Genomic DNA, 19182 nt, shown 5'->3' on the forward strand with positions numbered 1-19182 from the left:
CACAGGATTTTTACTTAGTTTCTAAATACCTGCCCACAAAATAAGGGGCAGGCACAAAGTGAAATTATAAAAGGAAAAGAATACCTTTATAGCAGAGAAACCTGTAAGCGGTTTAAGTGGTCAAAGTTATTATAACCAGTAATGAGACAAATCGAAATTGTGTGCCACTTAATAGAATACAGTGAGAAGAACAGCATCGTATCTGTAATAATCCTGCCAAAGATGCATAACCTGGAACTAATCACTTGGAAACATTAGAAAAATCCAGATTGTGGGGCATTCTACAAAATAACTGGTCTGTAATCTTTAAAATTTAAAGTTTATAGTCAGAGTGAGGGACTGTTCTGGGTTGAAGGAAACTAAAGGGCTATGGCAACTAAATGCAACCTGTGTTTTCCGACAGGTTCTTTCTGCTGCAAAAACTATTGGGACGATTAGTGACCTCGTTTGTGGAATCTTGAAAGAAAGCAACTTGGATAACAGACGAGACGACCTGACTTCTTGCCCTTCAAAAATGCCCTTCTTTGGGTCCACGCTTACAGGAGCTTCTTTGGCCCTTCGGCTCTGGTGATTCCTAGTCCCACACAAGCCTCAACGCGCAGGCAGAGCGCTAGTTCAGCAAAGAGGACTGGTGCCTGTAGTGGGCAGAAGTCTCGCCTCTCCGGGGCGGGGCGAAGAGTGGGCGGGAACGGCGCCTCCGCATTCCCGGGGAGAGCGAGTAGGGGGCGGTGCCGGGGGGGAGGAGCCACGCCGGCTCCGCACGCGCGGGGCGGAGCGGGTGAGGCCGCGCCTCTTCCGTCCTGTTGCCCTGCTGTCGCATGTGGAGTGGCAAACACGGCCCGGGGGTGTTCGTGTAAACGCCTAACCTTGGCGACCGGACTGGCGAGATGGCGGCGGAGGTGTTGTCGAGTGCGAGGTGGCTGTACTGTGGGGAGCCCGACGACAGCCACAGAGCAGTACTGGGTAAAGACTGCGGCGCCGGAGCGGAGTTCCCCGTAGCTCTCTCCCCTTCCGTCTGGGTGCCTCTACAGTCCTCCCGCCCCTGTCGGGCCCCTTTCCCCGCTGGACCGAGACCCCCTTTAGTCTCCTCCACTACTTGGGACTTGGCCTGGGCTCCTCTGCCATCCCACCATCTTTCTGTCACCACTTCCTCTGGATGAGGATATCCCAGACACCCTCTTCTCCAAAGCTGTACCTGTCGTCTCCTCCCCACTCACCTGCCCCATCTCCTCCTCTCTATTGGGCAGAAATTCCCCTTTCTCTCTAGCTCTGGCCCAGGTCTCCTCAGCTCTGTTCCCCTAGTTATTCCCTTCTACCACAGCCCTTCCCCAGCACTGCCCTCACTTCTCCATCTCTTCCCAACTGGACCAGGACCTCCTTCAGCCCCCCTTTAGGTCAGGACCTGGGCTTCCTTACCATCCCCGTTCCTTCAGTCGCTCCCTCCCAAGGACAGTCCAGGTCCTCCCCAGCATACACTGTGGGTCCTTCTACTTCCATCTCATTCTCGGGCTGCAATCTTACAGTCCAGTTCTCCAATGGGAAGCTGCAGAATCCAGGCAACATGCGCTTTACCTTGTACAAGAGCAATGACTCCACAAACCCCAGGAAGAGAGGTCAGCGGATCCTGGTAAGTGCTACAGTGGCCAATTGGCTCCACTCTGCAGGCCTCTGGAGGCCTAGAGGCGCTTGAGTGCGGGTGGATGTGGGACAAAGCAGGAGGAGAAAGGGGTGGTGGTGGATAGCAAACGGGCCTTTGAAGAACTCCTGTGAGTCCCAGCAGGTCAGGGGTGTGGGGACAGGCTCCATTCAGTTATGTACTTTTGGTGAAGTGACGGCCTTTCATTGATTTATTCATTTGACAAGCATTGGTTGAACACCCACATGGCCCTATGCTGTAAGCTGCAAGGGAAACAGCTAGGTAGGACCTGGCCCCACTCTGAGGGAGCTCATACTCTAGAGCACGGTTTTTCAACCTTGGCACCATTGACATTTGGATCCAGATAATTCTTTGTTGTTGGCCCATCCTGTGCATTGCAGGACATTCAACGGCTTCCCTGGTCTCTAACCACTAGATACCAGTAGCACCTTGTAGTTGTGACAGTCAGAATATCAAACATTCCCAGATATCCCCGGAAGAGGATTTCCCCCGGTTGAGAACCACTGATGTAGAGAGATGAGAACTGGTTTTGAGTTCAGTAACTTCTACAAGCAGACAAGCTCAGAGCCTGGCGGAGGGAGAGTGAGCTCAGTCAGAGAAGTCTCTGCTTGCCAGAAGGCCTTCCCCGGGAGAAAGTACATTGGAGCTGAGCTCTGAAGGGTAGAGGAGGGTTTGACAGCTGAGGTTTAGTATTCCAAGTGGAGAGGATGGCAAGGACAAACAGGGAAGCAGAAAAGCTTGACTGTGATTGAGGAATGAATCAGCTGTTTCCATAGTCCTGTGAATATATAAGGAATAGTCCTGGGAGAAATGGGCCAAGAAGCTCAGGAAGGGCTTGGACTTTGGGCCCAGAGGTTGCTGGCAGAACCATTTTGTAGCATGTCTCTAAGCGCTGGGACCCCAGGACCTCTCTCCCGAGTCCTGTGGTGCAATTCCCCTGAGAACTTTTCAGACCACATAGAAGCCAGCACCGTCTGGGGCTTCCCTTTCAAAAGTCCTCTTGCCTTTCTCCTAGGGACACCCAGATTCACTTGGACGGTGGGACTAGATTCATCTCCCGGAGGCTCTCTGCTTCTAATCCACTGGTTCTGGATTCTAAAGCTTTTGCAAATGTGGGAAAGGGAGACAAGATGCTTAATACCTTTCAATATTGGTTGTAGTGATGTTTTTTTCCCTTTACATTTTAGGCAGCTGAAACAGACAGACTTTCCTATGTGGGAAACAATTTTGGGACTGGAGCCCTCAAATGCAACACTCTGTGCAGGTAGGGATAGGGGAAGGGACAGCGGGAGGAGGAGGATAGTGGTGGTGAGCCTGGCACTACTGTGTTTGCTCTTTATTTTAGGGACAGTGGGGGAAATCTGGAGAGGTTTACCATGTCCCTTGTTCCCAGATCCAGAGGTCCTCACAGCAGCATGTGGACATGCCTGAGAAAGGAAAATGAGTTACATTTGTTGGATTTCCTAACAAATCTCATTCATTTACAATTTTTTAGGAGTGCCTGGCTGGCTCAGTCAGTGGAGTGTGTGACTCTTGATCTCGGGGTTGTGATTTTGAGCCCCACATTGAATATAGAGATTACTTTAAAATAAAATCTTAGAGGTGCTTGGGTGGCTCAGTTGGTGAAGTGTCCAACTCTTAATTTTGGCTCAGGTCATGATCTTGAGGTTTGGGGGATCGAGCCTCACATCAGGCTCTGGGCTGACAGTGCAGAGCCTGCCTGGGATTCTCTCTTTCCCTCTCTCTGCCCCTCCCTAACTGCGCCCCCCCCCCAACCCTGGCCAGACTAAATAAATAAACATTTTTTAAAAATAAAATAAAATTTTAAAAATAATAATTAAAAAAATTGAGATATAATATAACATATTAGTTTTGGTATATAGCATAATGATTAGATATTTGTATATATTGCACAGTGGTCACCACAGTAAGTATAGTCATCCATTACCACACATAGTTAGAATTTTTTTCTTATGATCAGAACTTTTAAGATTTATTCTCAACAACTTTTAAATATACAATATAGTATTATTAGCTACAGTCACCATGCTGTACATTACATTCCCAGGGCTTATTTATTTTGTAACTGAAAGTACCTTTTGACCACCTCATTAATTTGCAGTATCCTTTATAATTGTCTTGTTTCCAAAAGGCAGCCGTCTCCACTTATTTGGAATATGTGATCAATAGGCCAAAGCTTGCCAGAAATTTTTCCTGGAACTAACTCCAAGAAAAGCATTTGGTAGTGTCAAAGACTCCAGGGTTTCTATCCAGCTCTACTACTGATCAACTGACTTTGGGCAGCTCTGTCCTTCACTGACCCCCGCTCTCTCCCCGGGTGCAATGAAGATTGTTCACCCGAACAGACTGTAACCGTCAGGCGCTGGCATAACACAGGCAGTGTTCCTCTGATAGTGTCCAGCCGTGAAGCACAAAAAAGGCCTTTTCAAAGCCCCCATTAAACCACCCTGCTAGAGGTCAGATTAATGTGTATGTACTTAAAACCATTAACACCACATCATGCCCTTACAAAGATTCTCTAGTTCAGATTGGTCTTCTCCCCATAATTACCAAGGTTTTACTTGTCTTTGCCTCCGTAAAATTTACATGTGCAGTAAATTCTAGTGTAATTCTAGATTTTTATATCTCCAAATAGCTTCCCACTACAGCAATGAGCACAAGTGTGATTGGCTACCAGAATCACCTGGTAGCATTTTTTTTTTCTTCCAGAACCACCTCTTGAATTCCCTCCTTCCTTCGCTCCTTTCCCTCTCATGCTAAGAATTGCTGCTCTTGGGGATCATGGTTACTCAGCAACAAGTGATGTGTTCCTCAAGTGCATTGGGGCAGAAAGACCCTTAAGTACTTTTAAGCAGGAAAAAGGAAGTTGTATAAACAATACCTTTTGCATAATCCATTACCATTGGTATTACTCCTTCTTTATTCAGGCACTTTGTGGGAGTCCTGAACAAGACCTCCGGCCAGATGGAGGTGTATGATGCTGAATTGTTCAACATGCAGCCACTGTTTTCAGGTAGGTCCCAGTCATGAAGGCTCACAAAAACACTGTATATTTTAGGTTTGCTGGACGAGTTAGTTGTCGATTTGTAAAACATATTTTGTACTTATTTTTAAAAGGGTGCCTTTCTGCAAATATTTATTGATGACCTACTATGTTCCAGGCACAGGTTAGGGGCTGGGGATGTAGCAAAACAGACACAGATCCTGTCCCTTCAGTGTTTACAGATTTGAGATCAGAAAATAATTTTAGTTAAAGTCAGTTGAGCAATGATCGGAGCAGAATATTGGAGGGCATGTCCAATATTTTTTTTCATTCAAAGGCCTTTTTTAAAACTCTTAACTGTTCTGGTTGGAGTAGAGGTTTTAGGGTCTCTAGCAGGTGATGGGAGTTACTTATGGGTTGGACAGTAACTTTTCATTTTTATTTATTTATTTATTTTTTTTATTTTGAGAGAGAGAACAAGGGAGAGGTAGAGAGAGAATCCCAAGTGGGCTCCGTGACAAACTGTGATATCATGACCTGAGCTGAAATCAGGAGTCAGATGCTTAACCGACTGAGGCACCCAGGTGCCCCTCTGTGCTTTCTAATTTAGGCAGAGATCCATTTTTACCCTAATCCAGAGGGAGAACTTGTACTGTTTCTCTGCTTTGGCATCTCAGAATGCTCCAGACTGGAGTGGGATCTTCCAGAAGGTTGGAGGGTCAGACTCAAGGGGTTCCTGTTCTCTAAATCTTAAATACTGTGAACCATGGTGAGGAGGGTAGAGATGAGGAAGGATTGCTAGGGTCTTGGTGGATCTGCCAGATACCTTCAGAGACAGTGGTTCCAACTTCATTCCCGCAGAGCAGCGGTGCCAGTGCTTTCGAGAATCTGAGGGACCTGGACCTACCTCCTGGAAACATACACAATATACAAGAATATGTATGAGATTTTGCATACAGTTGTAAAGGGCATTTGAGTCCTGAAACCCATCTGTGAATTTCAGGGATCCGTAGCCTATAGGTTAAGAATTCCTTGCTTTGTGGGCACCTAGGTGGCTCAGTAGGTTAAGTGTCCAACTTTGGCTCAGGTCATGATCTCACAGTTCATGAGATTGAGCCCTGTATCGGGCTCTGTGCTGACAGTGCAGATCCTGCTTGAGATTCTCTCTTTCTCTGTCTCAAAAATAAGCAAACAAACTTAAAAAAAAAAGAATTCCTTGCTTTGCAAACATATGTAACTGTATTTAGATTATCCTCCAAATGCTCTACCGACTTCCCAAGAGGCAAAGGAAATTGTTCATTAATTTGCTGATTAAACAAATTTTTGTTTTTACATGTAAAAAAATGTGTAAATAATGGTTTATTTGGGACAGTGTGTGTGTATGTGTATATATATATAAATATATATACACACACACATATGTATGTGTATACATATACATGCACACACATGCAACATTTATTAAGTGCCTATGTGCTAGGCACTGTTCTAAGCACTTTCAGTGCACTACATCATTTACTTCACATAACCCTCTGGTTGTTTTATCAATGACAAAACTGGCACAGAAGTGAACCAACTTGGCAGGGACACAATGCTGCTATCTATGTCTATATAAAGTACCATATCATGTCATGTATGTATATATGACCTGGGATTGAGACTCGGGCAAGGTCACTCTAGAGCTTATGCTCCTGTGTCCACTAGATTATACTGCCCCTTATATATAAATACTTATGGGAGATTTGAGAGCTTTATGTAAGTAATACATACCTCACATTTATGCTTACCTACTTTTAGGTCTTTTATAAGGAGGGCAAAACTATTTACTGGAAAGAACCAAGGACTTAGTTTCTAATCCCATTTTGGCCACTGCCTGGTCAACAGACTTGGGGCAAATTATTTCATCTGGAGGCTTCATTTTTCCTTATTTGTAAAATGAACAGTTGGACCAGATGACCCCCTCATTTGACTTCTTAATTTATTCTCCAAATCCTCTGACTGTACTAAAGCCACAGACTAATTGTTTTCAGGATCCATTATATTAAACTCTGGGAAATCCTGAAGTAAAGAAATCTGTTTTTCTGAGATTGGCTGTTAAAATAAATATTAAACACTATTATAATCTGTGGGCCTTACAGCTCACTTTTTTTTTCCTCTCTGTTTTTGTTTGTTTTGTGTTTTGATAGATGAATCAGTCGAGAGTGACTCGACACGAGAGAATGAGGCCAAAACTTTTAGAGAAAAGGTAAGTGTGACAGAACTGAGATGTGGGACCCGAAATGCGTTCCTTCTAGGCCTTGCGTTTTCCCATCAGTATAATGAGCTGGCCGAACATAGGGCTGCTCCCAGCTCGTTCAGTCTGTGGTTCTCTGGCCAGGCCACCTGCAGAGGCCTCCATGGCCTCACAGAGCCATCCTTCCATGTGGGACAGCTATACGCTGCTCTCTGCCAGTGTGCGGAACTGGTTCTCTGGGCTGATATAGGTGTAGCATAATACTTGGTTTTGGATTTAATCCAAGTTTCAGAAAATACTGGTTGTAGCCTGGAAACTTTCTCATTAAAACAAAAGTAAACTTCAAGATTTTCAAGGTAGGCGGTTTCTGCAAAGCTCATCTCACCCCAGGATGGCAATTGATTGAATCTTCAGTACTGCCTGGAGCAGTGTTGAGAGCGGGTATGAGGCTGTCTTCAGGCTCAGAGGGAAAGAATGAGTGATTAGCAACATCTGCTATGGGTACAGGGCTGGAAAACAGTAAGCTGTATGCCACAGATTTACCAATCCTAATTCTGGTCTTTTTACTTTACAAATGGAGACACTGTTGATTTGTAAATACCCCCTGACAGTTTATAAAGCAAGTACTTCAGATCTGTTAATACAAGAAGCCTGGGAGATAGATACATATGGTTCAGCCCAATTTGCAAGTGAGGTAATAATCATGGCTCAGAAAGGTCGAGGGTTTCCCCATAGTCACACAGGAATAGTAGTGCCCAACCTGTCCCTAGACAGACCACATTTGTCCCTACACAGATGGATTCTTGCATCGAAGCCTTTGGAACCACCAAACAGAAGCGGGCTTTGAATTCCAGAAGAATGAACAGAGTTGGCAATGAATCTCTGAATTGTGCAGTAGCTAAAGCCGCAGAGAATATTATTGATGCAAAGGGTGTGACTGGTAAGCAGCTGGGACCCGGGTAAGAGTCTGCTCATAGAGACCACTTTCTCTTCTCTTGAGATCTTTTACCTGCCCCACAGATGGAAATAATGGGCATTCGGGCTGGATTCCTTCCTCTCACTGAGTGCTTTCCTGGGAACAGACTCTGGAAGTAGTAAGAAACATCTGCCCTTGGGGAGCTTCCAGCCAAGTAGAGGAGACAGGCACGGGAATGGATGTGTGTATGCGTGTCCTTGGTGCCAGGGTTCCAGCTGGCAGGGTGCTCTGGGCACAGGGAGGTTTTGGGGAAAAAGACCAAGGTGATGCTGGTGCTGGTTAACCCTCTGGAGACAGGGCTTCACTTTGGTGCCAGTGGACCTTTTTCTGTTCCTAAATTCGTCAGCAGCTTGAGTATTTAATTGTATTATTAAAAATGTATTTATTGCTCAAATGCATTATAAGAACGTAAGAGAAGGTTTACATAAGAGCGGTTTTTCTTTTTTTTTTTTTTTTTTTTTTTAATTTTTTTTTTTTAACGTTTATTTATTTTTGAGACAGAGAGAGACAGAGCATGAACGGGGGAGGGGCAGAGAGAGAGGGAGACACAGAATCGGAAACAGGCTCCAGGCTCCGAGCCATCAGCCCAGAGCCTGACGCGGGGCTCGAACTCACGGACCGCAAGATCGTGACCTGGCTGAAGTCGGACGCTTAACCGACTGCGCCACCCAGGCGCCCCAAGAGCGGTTTTTCTATTAGAGTGGGATTTTAGTAATTTTGAGAAAATCTTTCCAAACCCTCTGATCATATAAATATTTTCCTATGTTTTCTTGCAGTACTTTCATCATTTTACTTTTTACATTTAAAGCTTAAGACTTATTTTGGCATATGGTAGAGACCTAATTTTATATTTTCTAAATGATTAACCAGCTGTCCCCAACTCCATCCTTTTCTTGTAGAAGATGATTTAGAAAGTCCTCCTTCTTACTTTAGCACATTCTGTCTGTGTTCTGTTCCATTGTCCATTCTGTTCCCGTGGCAGCATGAGGCTGTTTTGATTTCAGTAGCCTCATCATCCGGTTTATTTTCTGATAGGGCAAGTTCCTCCTACTCCTTCCTTTTATTTTTTGCAAACATTAGAGTAACATGCTTTTTCCCCGGGTGATCTTAATTATTTTGTCAAATTCCCTCAAAACGCAATTGAGATTAATATGGAGAGAATCATCATCTTTATAATATTATGTTTTCTTACCCAGGAACATAAAAATATGTCTCTCCATTTATTTGAAAGCATTAGTAAATTAAAAAAATATTTTTTTAGTGTTTATTTTTGAGAGAGAGAAAAAGAGGCAGAGAGAAAGAGACACAAAATCTGAAGCACACTCCAGGCTTTGAGCTGTCAGCACAGAGCCTGACGCAGGGCTCGAACTCACGAACCGTGACATCATGAGTTGAGCTGAAGTCGGACGCTTAACCGACTGAGCACTCAGGTGCCCCACATGAGGACATTTTTTAATGTTTTTGTTGCATTTACATGAGTAAATTTTTTAATGTTTTTGTTGAGTTTACTGTCAGCTATCAAAGGACGTCTAAAAAGAAAAATAATTCACCCGTTTCTCATCATTTTTCCAGACCGACTATTATAATTTTCCCGTATTCCTATCTGTCCACGTCTATATGCATACTTAATTCTTAATGGTTATCCTTGTAGGCTAGTTCACAGTTTTATATTCTGGTTTTTTATTTTTACTCACAATATGTGGGGAAGTTTTCTGGAGCCATTAAAGACTCTTTTGAATATCCCTCACTTTTAGCTTCTCTTGTATTGTAAATACTTATCGGTACACCTGCCTTTCCCAACTATATTACAAGTCGCTTGAGGGGGACCACACCGTGTGCACCTTCTCCAGTGCCTGGTTAGGTTTGTGTCATGATAGCTGGAGCTGTCAGCCTGATGGGGAGGTCAGGCCACATTGGCAGAAGCATTCCAATGAGGAGCTTTCCGGACCAGTTACGATCTTGAGGACATAAGTTATAGTGTATTGGGGAACCTGCAGCCAAATGGATGATACCGACACCATCTCTTCCTTTATTAAAAAGCTCTGGTCAGTGATGCCATCCGTGATGAACTGCAAGATGACTCCCTGTACCTTCCTCCCTGCCACGCTGATGCAGCCAAGCCTGAAGACGTGTATAAATTTGAAGACCGTATCCTTGTTGCAGTAGAAACGCTGCTTTATTTCCCAGGTTGGGACGTGTATACATGAGTGGGCAGACAGGCTCTCTGGTGTGTTGGTGGTCCCGTGATGCTCACGGAAGCTACATCCAGACCTTTGCGCTCGCTCCAGCGCTGTCGCTGGGTAGTCAGCTAGGCTTCCTCACCAGCTGTGGGACTGGCCCTCCGCCCCTGAGATTCAAACCCATTCCTCAGCAAAGTGCTGAGGTCACTCTCTGTCAGTAGTCAGGATAAGACTTCTAAGTCAACTAGTGCCTTAAGTCTAAGACAGACTGATTTGTAAAAGGTAGGGTTGGAGCATAGAATTTCCCTACTTGTGCATCTGGTCAGAGGGAAAATGCCTGCGGTAGCTTTGTGATAAGCCGGGGAGGCAGAAAAGCCCAGGCAGGGAATGGGCTCTGGGCTGGGAGTCTGAAGGACCGAGACCCTGCGCTCAGCCCCAGTGTATTATGTGATCTTCCCCCATCTGGGCCTCAGCTGTCCCATCTCTAAAATGAGGCCCCTCTGAGATGAGCTAGCCAGTTGGATATTGCCATTTTGGTCAGATTGTGTTCTTGACCTGTGACTAGTTCTCTCCCCTGCTGAGTATGAAGCTCTTCAAAGCCCATCTGAAGCTTTCAGGAATGTCTCATCAGAGGAGATCCTGAAGATGATTGAAGAGAACAGGTACCCCTCAACCCCCTGGGTGGATGGAGTGTCTGGGGCAGTGATGTCAGAACATGACAGTAGTCAGGTGAAGCGGACTTTTAGGGATGTCAGTCAGTGAGGGTGTATGTCTTTTCAGCATTTCAACGTGAACGAGCCAGTGTTTTCTTGAAAATGTTTGGGCCTTCAGGCTTCTTGTCCCAAGGCTGTGGGTGGCATTCAAGGGAGAGAGAGGTGGCCTCTGAGTACCTGGAGCCTGTGGCTGGGCAGAGGGTGGTGGGGCCTTGTGGTCTGGGGCTTGGAACTAGAGCTGGCCCGTGTCCCCAGTGTTATGCTGATAGTGATTGTCACCAGTGGGGTGGGGCCCAAGTGCGAGCCTGCGAGTAGGTGCCAGGGGAAGTGATGGTGTGCTGAGTGAGCATTTTAACTTAAAGTTAAATTTATGTATTTAAATACTGTATATTTTAAAGGGTGCCTGGATGGCTCAGTTGGTTAAGCGGCCAACACTTAATCTCGGCTCAAGTCATGATCTCACAGTTCATGAGTTCGAGCCCCAAATCAGGAGTACAGAGCCTGCTTGGGATGCTCTCCCTCTCTCTGCCCCTCCCCAACTCATGCCACATATGCTCGCCCGCTCTCTCTCTCTCTGTCTCAAAATAAATAAACTTAAAAAAAATAAATAAGTACTGTATATTTTAAATAATTCAGATTATCTCTCCACCCTCCTTGGGCCTTCAAAAGCAGCTTTTTTTTTTTTTTTTTTTTTTTTTTTTTGATGATAGTGGAATTTTTTTGCTCTTTTTTCCTTTTAATAATTTTATCCTGAGAAAATAAAAAATTACAAACCTTAGGTTGGTTCCCTGATTTTTTTAAGGGGAGGGAAGGGCAGAGAGAGAGAATGAGACTCCCAAGCAGGCTCTACACTTTCAGTGCAGAGCCTGATGCAGGACTTGAACTCATGAACCATGAGATATGACCTGAGCTGAAATCAAGAGTCAGAGGCTTAAACGATTGAGCCACCCAGTGCCCCAAGTTCCTTGAGTTTTGAAAGTGCTTTTTTTCCCCTCCAAAGATGCATTTCCAGAAAAGTTTATTACTGGTTCTTGGTTGTCTTAATGTAGTTGTGGTTCAGCAGCAGGTGCAGGAATGAGCTCTGGGTTGAGTTTGAAGAAATAAGTCCCTGAGCTCTGCCCAAGGTATGGTGTGATCTGTGTGATCTTCCCTCCGCTGAGCCTCAGTTTTCCTATCTGTAAAACGAGGCCACTTTCTTAAAGAGCTTCGTTATCTCTCTGAGTCCAGGATCCTCATAGTGGTAGAATAGTACATAAAAATAATAGCTAACATAGATGGAGCTCTTACATGTGCCAAGTACTGTTCTAGACACTTTACTTGCATTATCTCATTTAATGCACAGAAAGCCCCTACTCTGAGGCTACTACTATCATTGCCTTAAATTTTTAGATGGAGATGATGTACAGAGATGTATAGAAGATGTACAGAAACTTGCCCAGGCCACTGAATGGCAGAGAGGGGGTTCAAAACCAGGCATTTTAACTCAAGAGCTGTGCTCCAGACCACTACATCAGGATGGGGCAGACCACGGCCTGTGTGCCAAGTCTGGCCTGCTGTCTGTGAATAAAGTTTTATTGGAACACAGCCATGGTCATTGATTTATGTATTATTAATGCCTGCTTTTGCAGTGGCAGCTTTGAGTAGATGGAACAGAGACCATATGGCCCACAAACCACAAATATTTACTGTCTAGTCCTTTACTGCCTTGGCACTAAACCATGCTCACTGTGTTATAAGGAGCGTTGATAGGACGGCCCTTCCTCGACTGTTGAGTGTGTATCAGCTGTGAAGGATGCCTGCTGTTTTCATTGACAGCATGAATGGCTCCTGACAGAGCTGGTCTCATGCATCCCTCCATTGTCTCTTCCCCCGTTTTAGCCACTGCTCCTTTGTCATAGAAGCGTTGAAGTCTTTGCCATCTGATGAGGAGAGCCGAGACCGCCAGGCCCGATGCATATGGTTTCTGGACACGCTCATCAAATTTCGAGCACAAAAAGTGATTAAGCGGAAAAGTAAGTCCATGATAGACATTTTATTCTAGTTATTTCTAGCCTGTTACTTGTCTATTAGACTGGCTGTAATGAGAGAAGAAAATGGATATGATTGTCTCGATCTTTATTTGTGACAGTGTAAAAGTGAGGTTCCTGTAGTCATGCCGGCAGACTGAAAGGACCGGCCCAGCTCTCTCCTCTTCTGAAAATGGGGATAGGCTGGGTTGTACCTTTGTTCAGAGCTGGCATCCACTACTTCTCGTCTGCATGGGGCAAAGTATAGTATCCAGTCAAATCATGAAAATTTTAAGGGACTGTTGGGCAAACGTGAGCTCTCTGGGGAGAAAAACTGGCTTTGTTCATATGACGGCTTATGGCAGGTTTATGTGTGTCCGCATATTTCTGACTGACAAGGAAGAGAGTCAATTCCCGCTGATAACACGTGTCACATGTCTAGGGCCATGCTGGATGCCCTACATCCACCCAGCGCTGGAAACCCACCTGTGGTTTTAGGCACAAGGTGATGCCGTCTTGTTACTGTGATTGAGCTCCCAAGAGTCTGTAACAGTTTTCAGGATTTGCCTGCTTCGTATTTTCGCATTTCAGTCTCTCCTCCTTTCCCTCTCCTTGGGCTTTCTCCACTATCTATTTTGCTTTGTAACATCTTAGGAATTCTAGATCTTTAGGCCTCATTAGAGTGGTTTTCCTCCCTATCTCTGCCCCATCACAATCGTCTCTCGGGCGTGTGCAGTTTTCATTGGGAAGTGGCTCTTCTGTTTCATGGGCCCTGCTTCTCTTACCACATGGCTCCATTCATTGCAGTGGCCCAACTGCTGGCCAGCATCTCCTCATGGAGATGCTATGGTGTGAGGGTTTGGAAACATGCTCAAACTCAGCTTTGTGTTGTAGGTGCCCTGGGACCTGGGGTCCCCCACATCATCAGCACCAAACTGCTGAAGCACTTCACCTGCTTGACCTACAACAACGGCAGGTCAGGGGGATTGGCTTCTGGGGCTCCTGCCTCTAAAGGAGAAAGCGGGCTGGGGAGGGCAGTGGGAGTGGGGACGAGCGCATGGGTTGAGTCCCATGTCCACGGACACTGCTGAGGAGAGCACTCACTGCCCTTTGCAAGGGTCTTCCTCAAATCGGTTGAGGAAACGCTATGTATTACATGCTCTGTCTCCCTTGGAGAAGTTCACGTTAGAGGCTCTGGGAAGTCTTGCAGCTGGAGACTTCTTTCACTTCATACACTTCTCCAAGGAACCTTTCCTAATATCTCATAGAACCAATGTTCTATGGAAAGGCAGTGTTGCAGAAAAGGGCAGGCCAGTGCCCTTTGCGTTTGGGATGACTGTTTTCCCAGCCTCCCTGCTGAGCAGTGGGGACACGCTCAGAGGGTCCGTGTCCTTGAGAAGCCCTAACTGTGCCTGGGGAAAATGTAGCTGTGGCCCACTCGGAGGGAACACTGGGATTGGCTCATCGCCCCACTGTGCTTGAAGGCATGGGTACCTTGACTGGACAAGGAATGTTGCTCAGATTTCTTCTCCCCAAGGTGGGAAGACAATGAATGTGCATGAGAACAGGCTTGGATGTTTTTATTCCGCTTCTGGAATAATCATCTTAGAGTTTAACGCTGTCTCTCCTTCACTGCCACTGATTTTGTAGCCTACGGAACTTAATTTCGGATTCGATGAAGGCGAAGGTCACCGCGTATGTAATCATACTGGCTTTGCACATAAGCGACTTCCAGATTGACCTGACACTGTTACAGAGGGACTTGAAGCTCAGCGAGAGAAGGTGAGCGCAACAGAGTAATAAGCTCCCTGTAGGGTGCTTAGTATTTCTAGTACTACTGGAAAGCAGGAAGCACCATCAAGGGACCTGGGGACATTTGATACGGGCCAGAGGACAGTTGTCAGCGAATGAGTGATTAAATGGATACACAACCAAGACATTACCAAGTGCCTTGTCTATTCTACGCACAGTATTAAATCTGTCACCATCTCAGTGATTTTCCTAAAAACCAATGGGAGAACCTTCAGTTCAAAGAAGTCAGTGACTCCCAGCGTCACACGACCAAGAAGGGGGGAATAGTTGGGCTTCGAGCCTGAGCCTTCCCATAGCATTCTGTCCCTGTATAACCCAGCAGTCTCTGAATTGCTGTCACTGGGGAGAGGGGGTCTGTATGGTCCTGAGGGGTGGAGCCCAGGGGTGGAAGTTGTAAGAGAACCCAATTTCAGCCTAGCAAAAAGAATGTCCTCAGAGTCGGATGGAAGGGGCTGCCAGGCATGGTGGGGCCACTGTTTGTCAGGGATATCACACTGGGGCTTCTATGACCCCACAGCCTTGCTGAGGAGCAGGGACAGGCTCGGAGGGTCCTGGGAGAGTTGGCAGAGTTGTGATCTTGGACCTTTTCCAGCCTTGCTAGGAAGGATTCGGACAAAGCAGGCAGAACTTTCCAGGATCCTGAACTGTGGGATATGCTGGCCTTTGGGTGATTTAAGAGCGTCTGGTATCCAAGGCCCCCGATGGTGTTCCAAGAGAGCCAGCGAGAATACCCTTGTCTGGGCTCTTCTAGCAGTCCCTGGAGGGATTATCCTGAGGGCCGTCCACAAAAGGCATTCTAATAGGCATTGAGGTGGAAAATAAAAGAGAAACAAGAGGCTCGGAGCCTGTAAAGTTCTAGCAAAATTCTAGCAAGTGCTCAATCCTGGTTATCAGAAGTAAACAAAGTTATTAATTGTGTCTAGATAACCTGGTTTTCCATCACCTATATGGATACTTGCTAATAGCAACACATTAAAATGAAATTGTCTTGGGGCGCCTGGCTGGCTCAGTGGAGTGTGCAGCTCTTGATCTCGGAGTTGTAAGTTTGAGCCCCACGTTGGGTGTAGGGGTTACTTAAAAATAAAAATCTTTTACAAATAAATAAGATACATTACATTACATTACCTTGTCTTTTTGATGGCTCTGGAGCAGATCTTGTCTGCTTCTCTGCTCTGCTCCTGGTGGCCGTTGGGGATTCTGTCTTCACGGGCCGGAGTGTGACTGCTGCTCCCCCTGCCAAGGGCAGACCTGCTGAGGACACTCCCTCCCTTTTGTTCTGTGTGTTTGCTCCTTAGGATGGTGGAGATAGCGAGGGCCATGAGGCTGAAGATCTCTAAGAGAAGGGTGTCTCTGGCAGCTGGCGGGGAGGAGGATCACAAACTGGGCACTCTGTCCATCCCGCTGCCTCCAGCCCAGACCTCGGACCGCCAGTCAAAGCGGAGGAGGATCACCTAGAGGGTGCTTTCCAGATGGAGCATTTTGGCCACACGGAGCCACTACTTGTGTTCATTTCTATTTTTATTTTTAAAATGAGAAGGAAAAAGAAGCCTTGCTTTGGCGTGGGTACGAAGCCAGAAGCAGCATCTCAAGTCGTGCTTGTGTTCGGTGGAAACATAAAGTGATGGCCATGTTGGACTTCACCTCTCCCCTCTGGTGTCGCTGTGATTATAAATGGCAGGCGGTTCCTGTGGGAGGGTGGGGCCTGGGGAAGTCCGAGCCAACAGATCTCACAGGCTGAACCCTAGGCCAGATCTAATGGATCAGTGTTAATAAAGAGGGCTGTGAAGAGAGCTGTGATGCCTAGTCTGGAAGGGCCACGCAGCCCAGCTGGGCTGGAAGAGGAGGCCTCCGGCTTTCCCAGTAGCTGTGGGTCACCTGTGTCGTGGGGTTGCCGAAGGGGGCCAGTTTAGTTTGAGGCTGCTGTAACAGAGGAGCCGGTCAGAGGAAGAGATTGACAATGCCGGTTACTCTGCCTGGCTCGGGCCCACAGAGGGCAGGGGTCAGCTCTGAAAGCACGTTTTTGAGAGAGATGAATCAAAGTGAAGTATGGAAAACAAATGGTTCTAGACCTCTTTAAAAAGAGGATTTGATGCATGGATAGAATGCTATAAAATTGTGAAAGGGCTGCACAGGTGGGAATCGGGAGATTGCCCCTGGCTCTGCTGAGTTCAAGAACACACGGCTGGGGGGCACCTGACTGGCTCAGTCGGCCATCTGACTCTTGATCTGGGCTCAGATCAAGACGGTTTGTGGGATCGAGGCCCGCAATGGTATGGAGCCTGTTTGGGATTCTCTCTCTCAAAGTAAATAAATAAACATTTAAAAAAAAGTGCACAGCTGGGGTTGCCAGCCGGGCATCAAGACGCCACGTCTGCCCCAGACTGCTTCTTGGATTGCGGAGGCTGGTGACGACACTGCAATGCTGAGTCCAGCCACCAGTGCTTTCAGTCCCCACATTTCCACCCTTTTACTTGTCAGCACTAACAGCCAAAAGATCAAGAAGCTGGCCTCCATCTTGCTTCCTTTTTCTGTGAGCATTTGACCCTTGAATAATCCAGGGTTAGGGGGCATCAACCCCTCACACAGTCAAAAATCCATGTGTAATTTTTTTTAAGTTTATTTTTGAGAGAGAGCGTGTGCACGAGCAGGGGAGGGGCAGAGAGGGAAGCAGAGAGAGAATCCCAAGCAGGCTCTACACTGTCGACGCAGAACCCAATGTGGGGCTCAGACCCACAAACTGTGAGATAATGGCCTGAGCCGAAATCAAGAGGCAGATGCTTAACCAGCTGAACCACCCAAGTGCCTCCCATGTGTAATTTTTGACACCCCCAAAATTTGACTAATGGCCTACTCTTGACTGTAAGCCTTAATGATAAGCAATACGTATTTTGTACATTATATGTATTACATACTGTATTCTTTAAGATAGAGAAAAGAAAATGTTAGGAACACACAGTACTTTATTGGGAAAAAATTTACATGTAAGTGGATCCACAAAGTTCAAATCCATGTTCAAGAGTCAACTGGAATTTCATAGTTTTCTGCCAGATACATGTATTACTGTTACAATCCTCGGGGATAAGTGAGTGTTACTTGAGAGAGAAGCTACTGGAGGGCATTGTTTGAGCTTTGGTGCTTTGAAAGCAAGATGGGCACGTCGTCGTTTATCTTGCAAATTCCAGACAGGTAGTGTTTTCATAAGAATGGTCTTCACTCCATTTGGATGAGTGTATTTATAGAAGTGAAAACTTTGGGGGAAGGAAATAGATTTTTTTTTTTCTTCTTGAACTTTTGAAATTATTCTTTCCACTCCATTTGTAATTGAGCCCAGGGTGCTATTCTTTCCTTTTTAATGCTTTATTTTTGAGAACACAGGTGGGGGAAGGGCGGGGGTGGGGTGGGACAGAGGATCCAAAGCAGGCTCTATGCTGACAGCAGCAAGCCCAATGTGGGGCTCGAACTTAGGACCGGTAAGATCATGACCTGGGCCGAAGGTTGGACATTCAACCAACTGAGCCACTGAGGTGCCTCTTATTTTGTATTAGTTTTTATTTTAGAGAGCTCACAAGTGGGGGAGAGGGGCAGAAGAAGAAGAAGAAGAAGAAGAAAGAGAGAGAGAGAGAGAGAGAGAGAATCTCAAGCAGGCTCCATGCTCAGTGCAGAGTCCATCTTTGGGATCATAACCTGAGCCAATATCAAGAGTTGGATGCCAACTGACTGAGCCACCCCGGCACCCCAGCAAATACTTTAGCTCATTAAACTAAATTTAGAAGTTGTGCTGATCAGGGGCGCCTGGGTGGCTCAGTCGGTTGAGCATCTGACCTCAGCTCAGGTTATGAGCTCCCGGTTTGTGAGTTCAATACTGGCGTCAGGATCCGTGCTGACAGCTCGCAGCCTGGAGCCTGCTTCTGATTCTGTGTCTCCCTCCCTCTCTGCCCATCACACTTGTGCTCTTTTTCTCTCAAAAATAAACTTAAAAAAAAGTCCTGGCCAGATATCAACTCTTAAAAAGAAGGCAATTTTTGTGGAATATTCTTTTACAGTTGTCGTACATTTGCCATGAATGAAATTGCCTTCCAGCGTTTGCTCCTTAACGGTAATGAGTGCCTACTGTGAGCAAGGCGCCGTGCTGAGCACTGTGGCCAGGAGGGAAGTTTAATCTCCTTAGTCCCACACTTAAAGCCTTTGGTGATAGGGTTTCCACCTGCCATTCCTACCCTGAGTCCTGAACCCTACTTGACATGCCCTTGGTCCCTCACACTCCTCAGCCAGGTCTTCAGAGCAGGCCAGAGTAATCTCCCGGCACTTTCTATACCCTTCTCCTCACCCCTGCAGGTGTCACTGTCCCACCCTTCATAGCCTGGTCACCTGCCCCTGTATCCCCAACTGTAGCCACAGCTGGACATGAGCTCCCATCATCAACCACTACCAGTCCCCCTGCTGTGCCTGTACTAATCTCCACTTGTATTTACATGATTTACGTACACTCGATGACATCTCTTGACTGGAGGATGGTCCAGTTCATCCTGTGTGTCAGTGACTTGCCCCCATTAGATATGTAAGTACTCATCGAAGGAAGGAGTCTTCTCTGCACCCACACT

At 46.3% G+C, this 19182-nt stretch overlaps 1 protein-coding gene across 1 annotated transcript; it reads left to right on the forward strand.

Moving 5' to 3' along the window:
- Nucleotides 1–752: 752 nt before the first annotated feature.
- Nucleotides 753–16371, forward strand: POLR1E (RNA polymerase I subunit E). The gene is made up of 12 exons (XM_045469088.1): nt 753–963; nt 1524–1627; nt 2845–2921; nt 4606–4691; nt 6848–6906; nt 7690–7834; nt 9911–10018; nt 10616–10712; nt 12642–12775; nt 13664–13745; nt 14420–14551; nt 15877–16371. Exons 1-12 carry the CDS (start codon nt 888–890, stop codon nt 16034–16036), a joined length of 1260 nt encoding a protein of 419 aa, XP_045325044.1. The 5' UTR covers nt 753–887; the 3' UTR covers nt 16037–16371.
- Nucleotides 16372–19182: the final 2811 nt, after the last annotated feature.

Source organism: Leopardus geoffroyi, chromosome D4 (genome assembly GCF_018350155.1).
Source record: "Leopardus geoffroyi isolate Oge1 chromosome D4, O.geoffroyi_Oge1_pat1.0, whole genome shotgun sequence".
Classification (NCBI taxonomy): Eukaryota; Metazoa; Chordata; class Mammalia; order Carnivora; family Felidae; genus Leopardus; species Leopardus geoffroyi.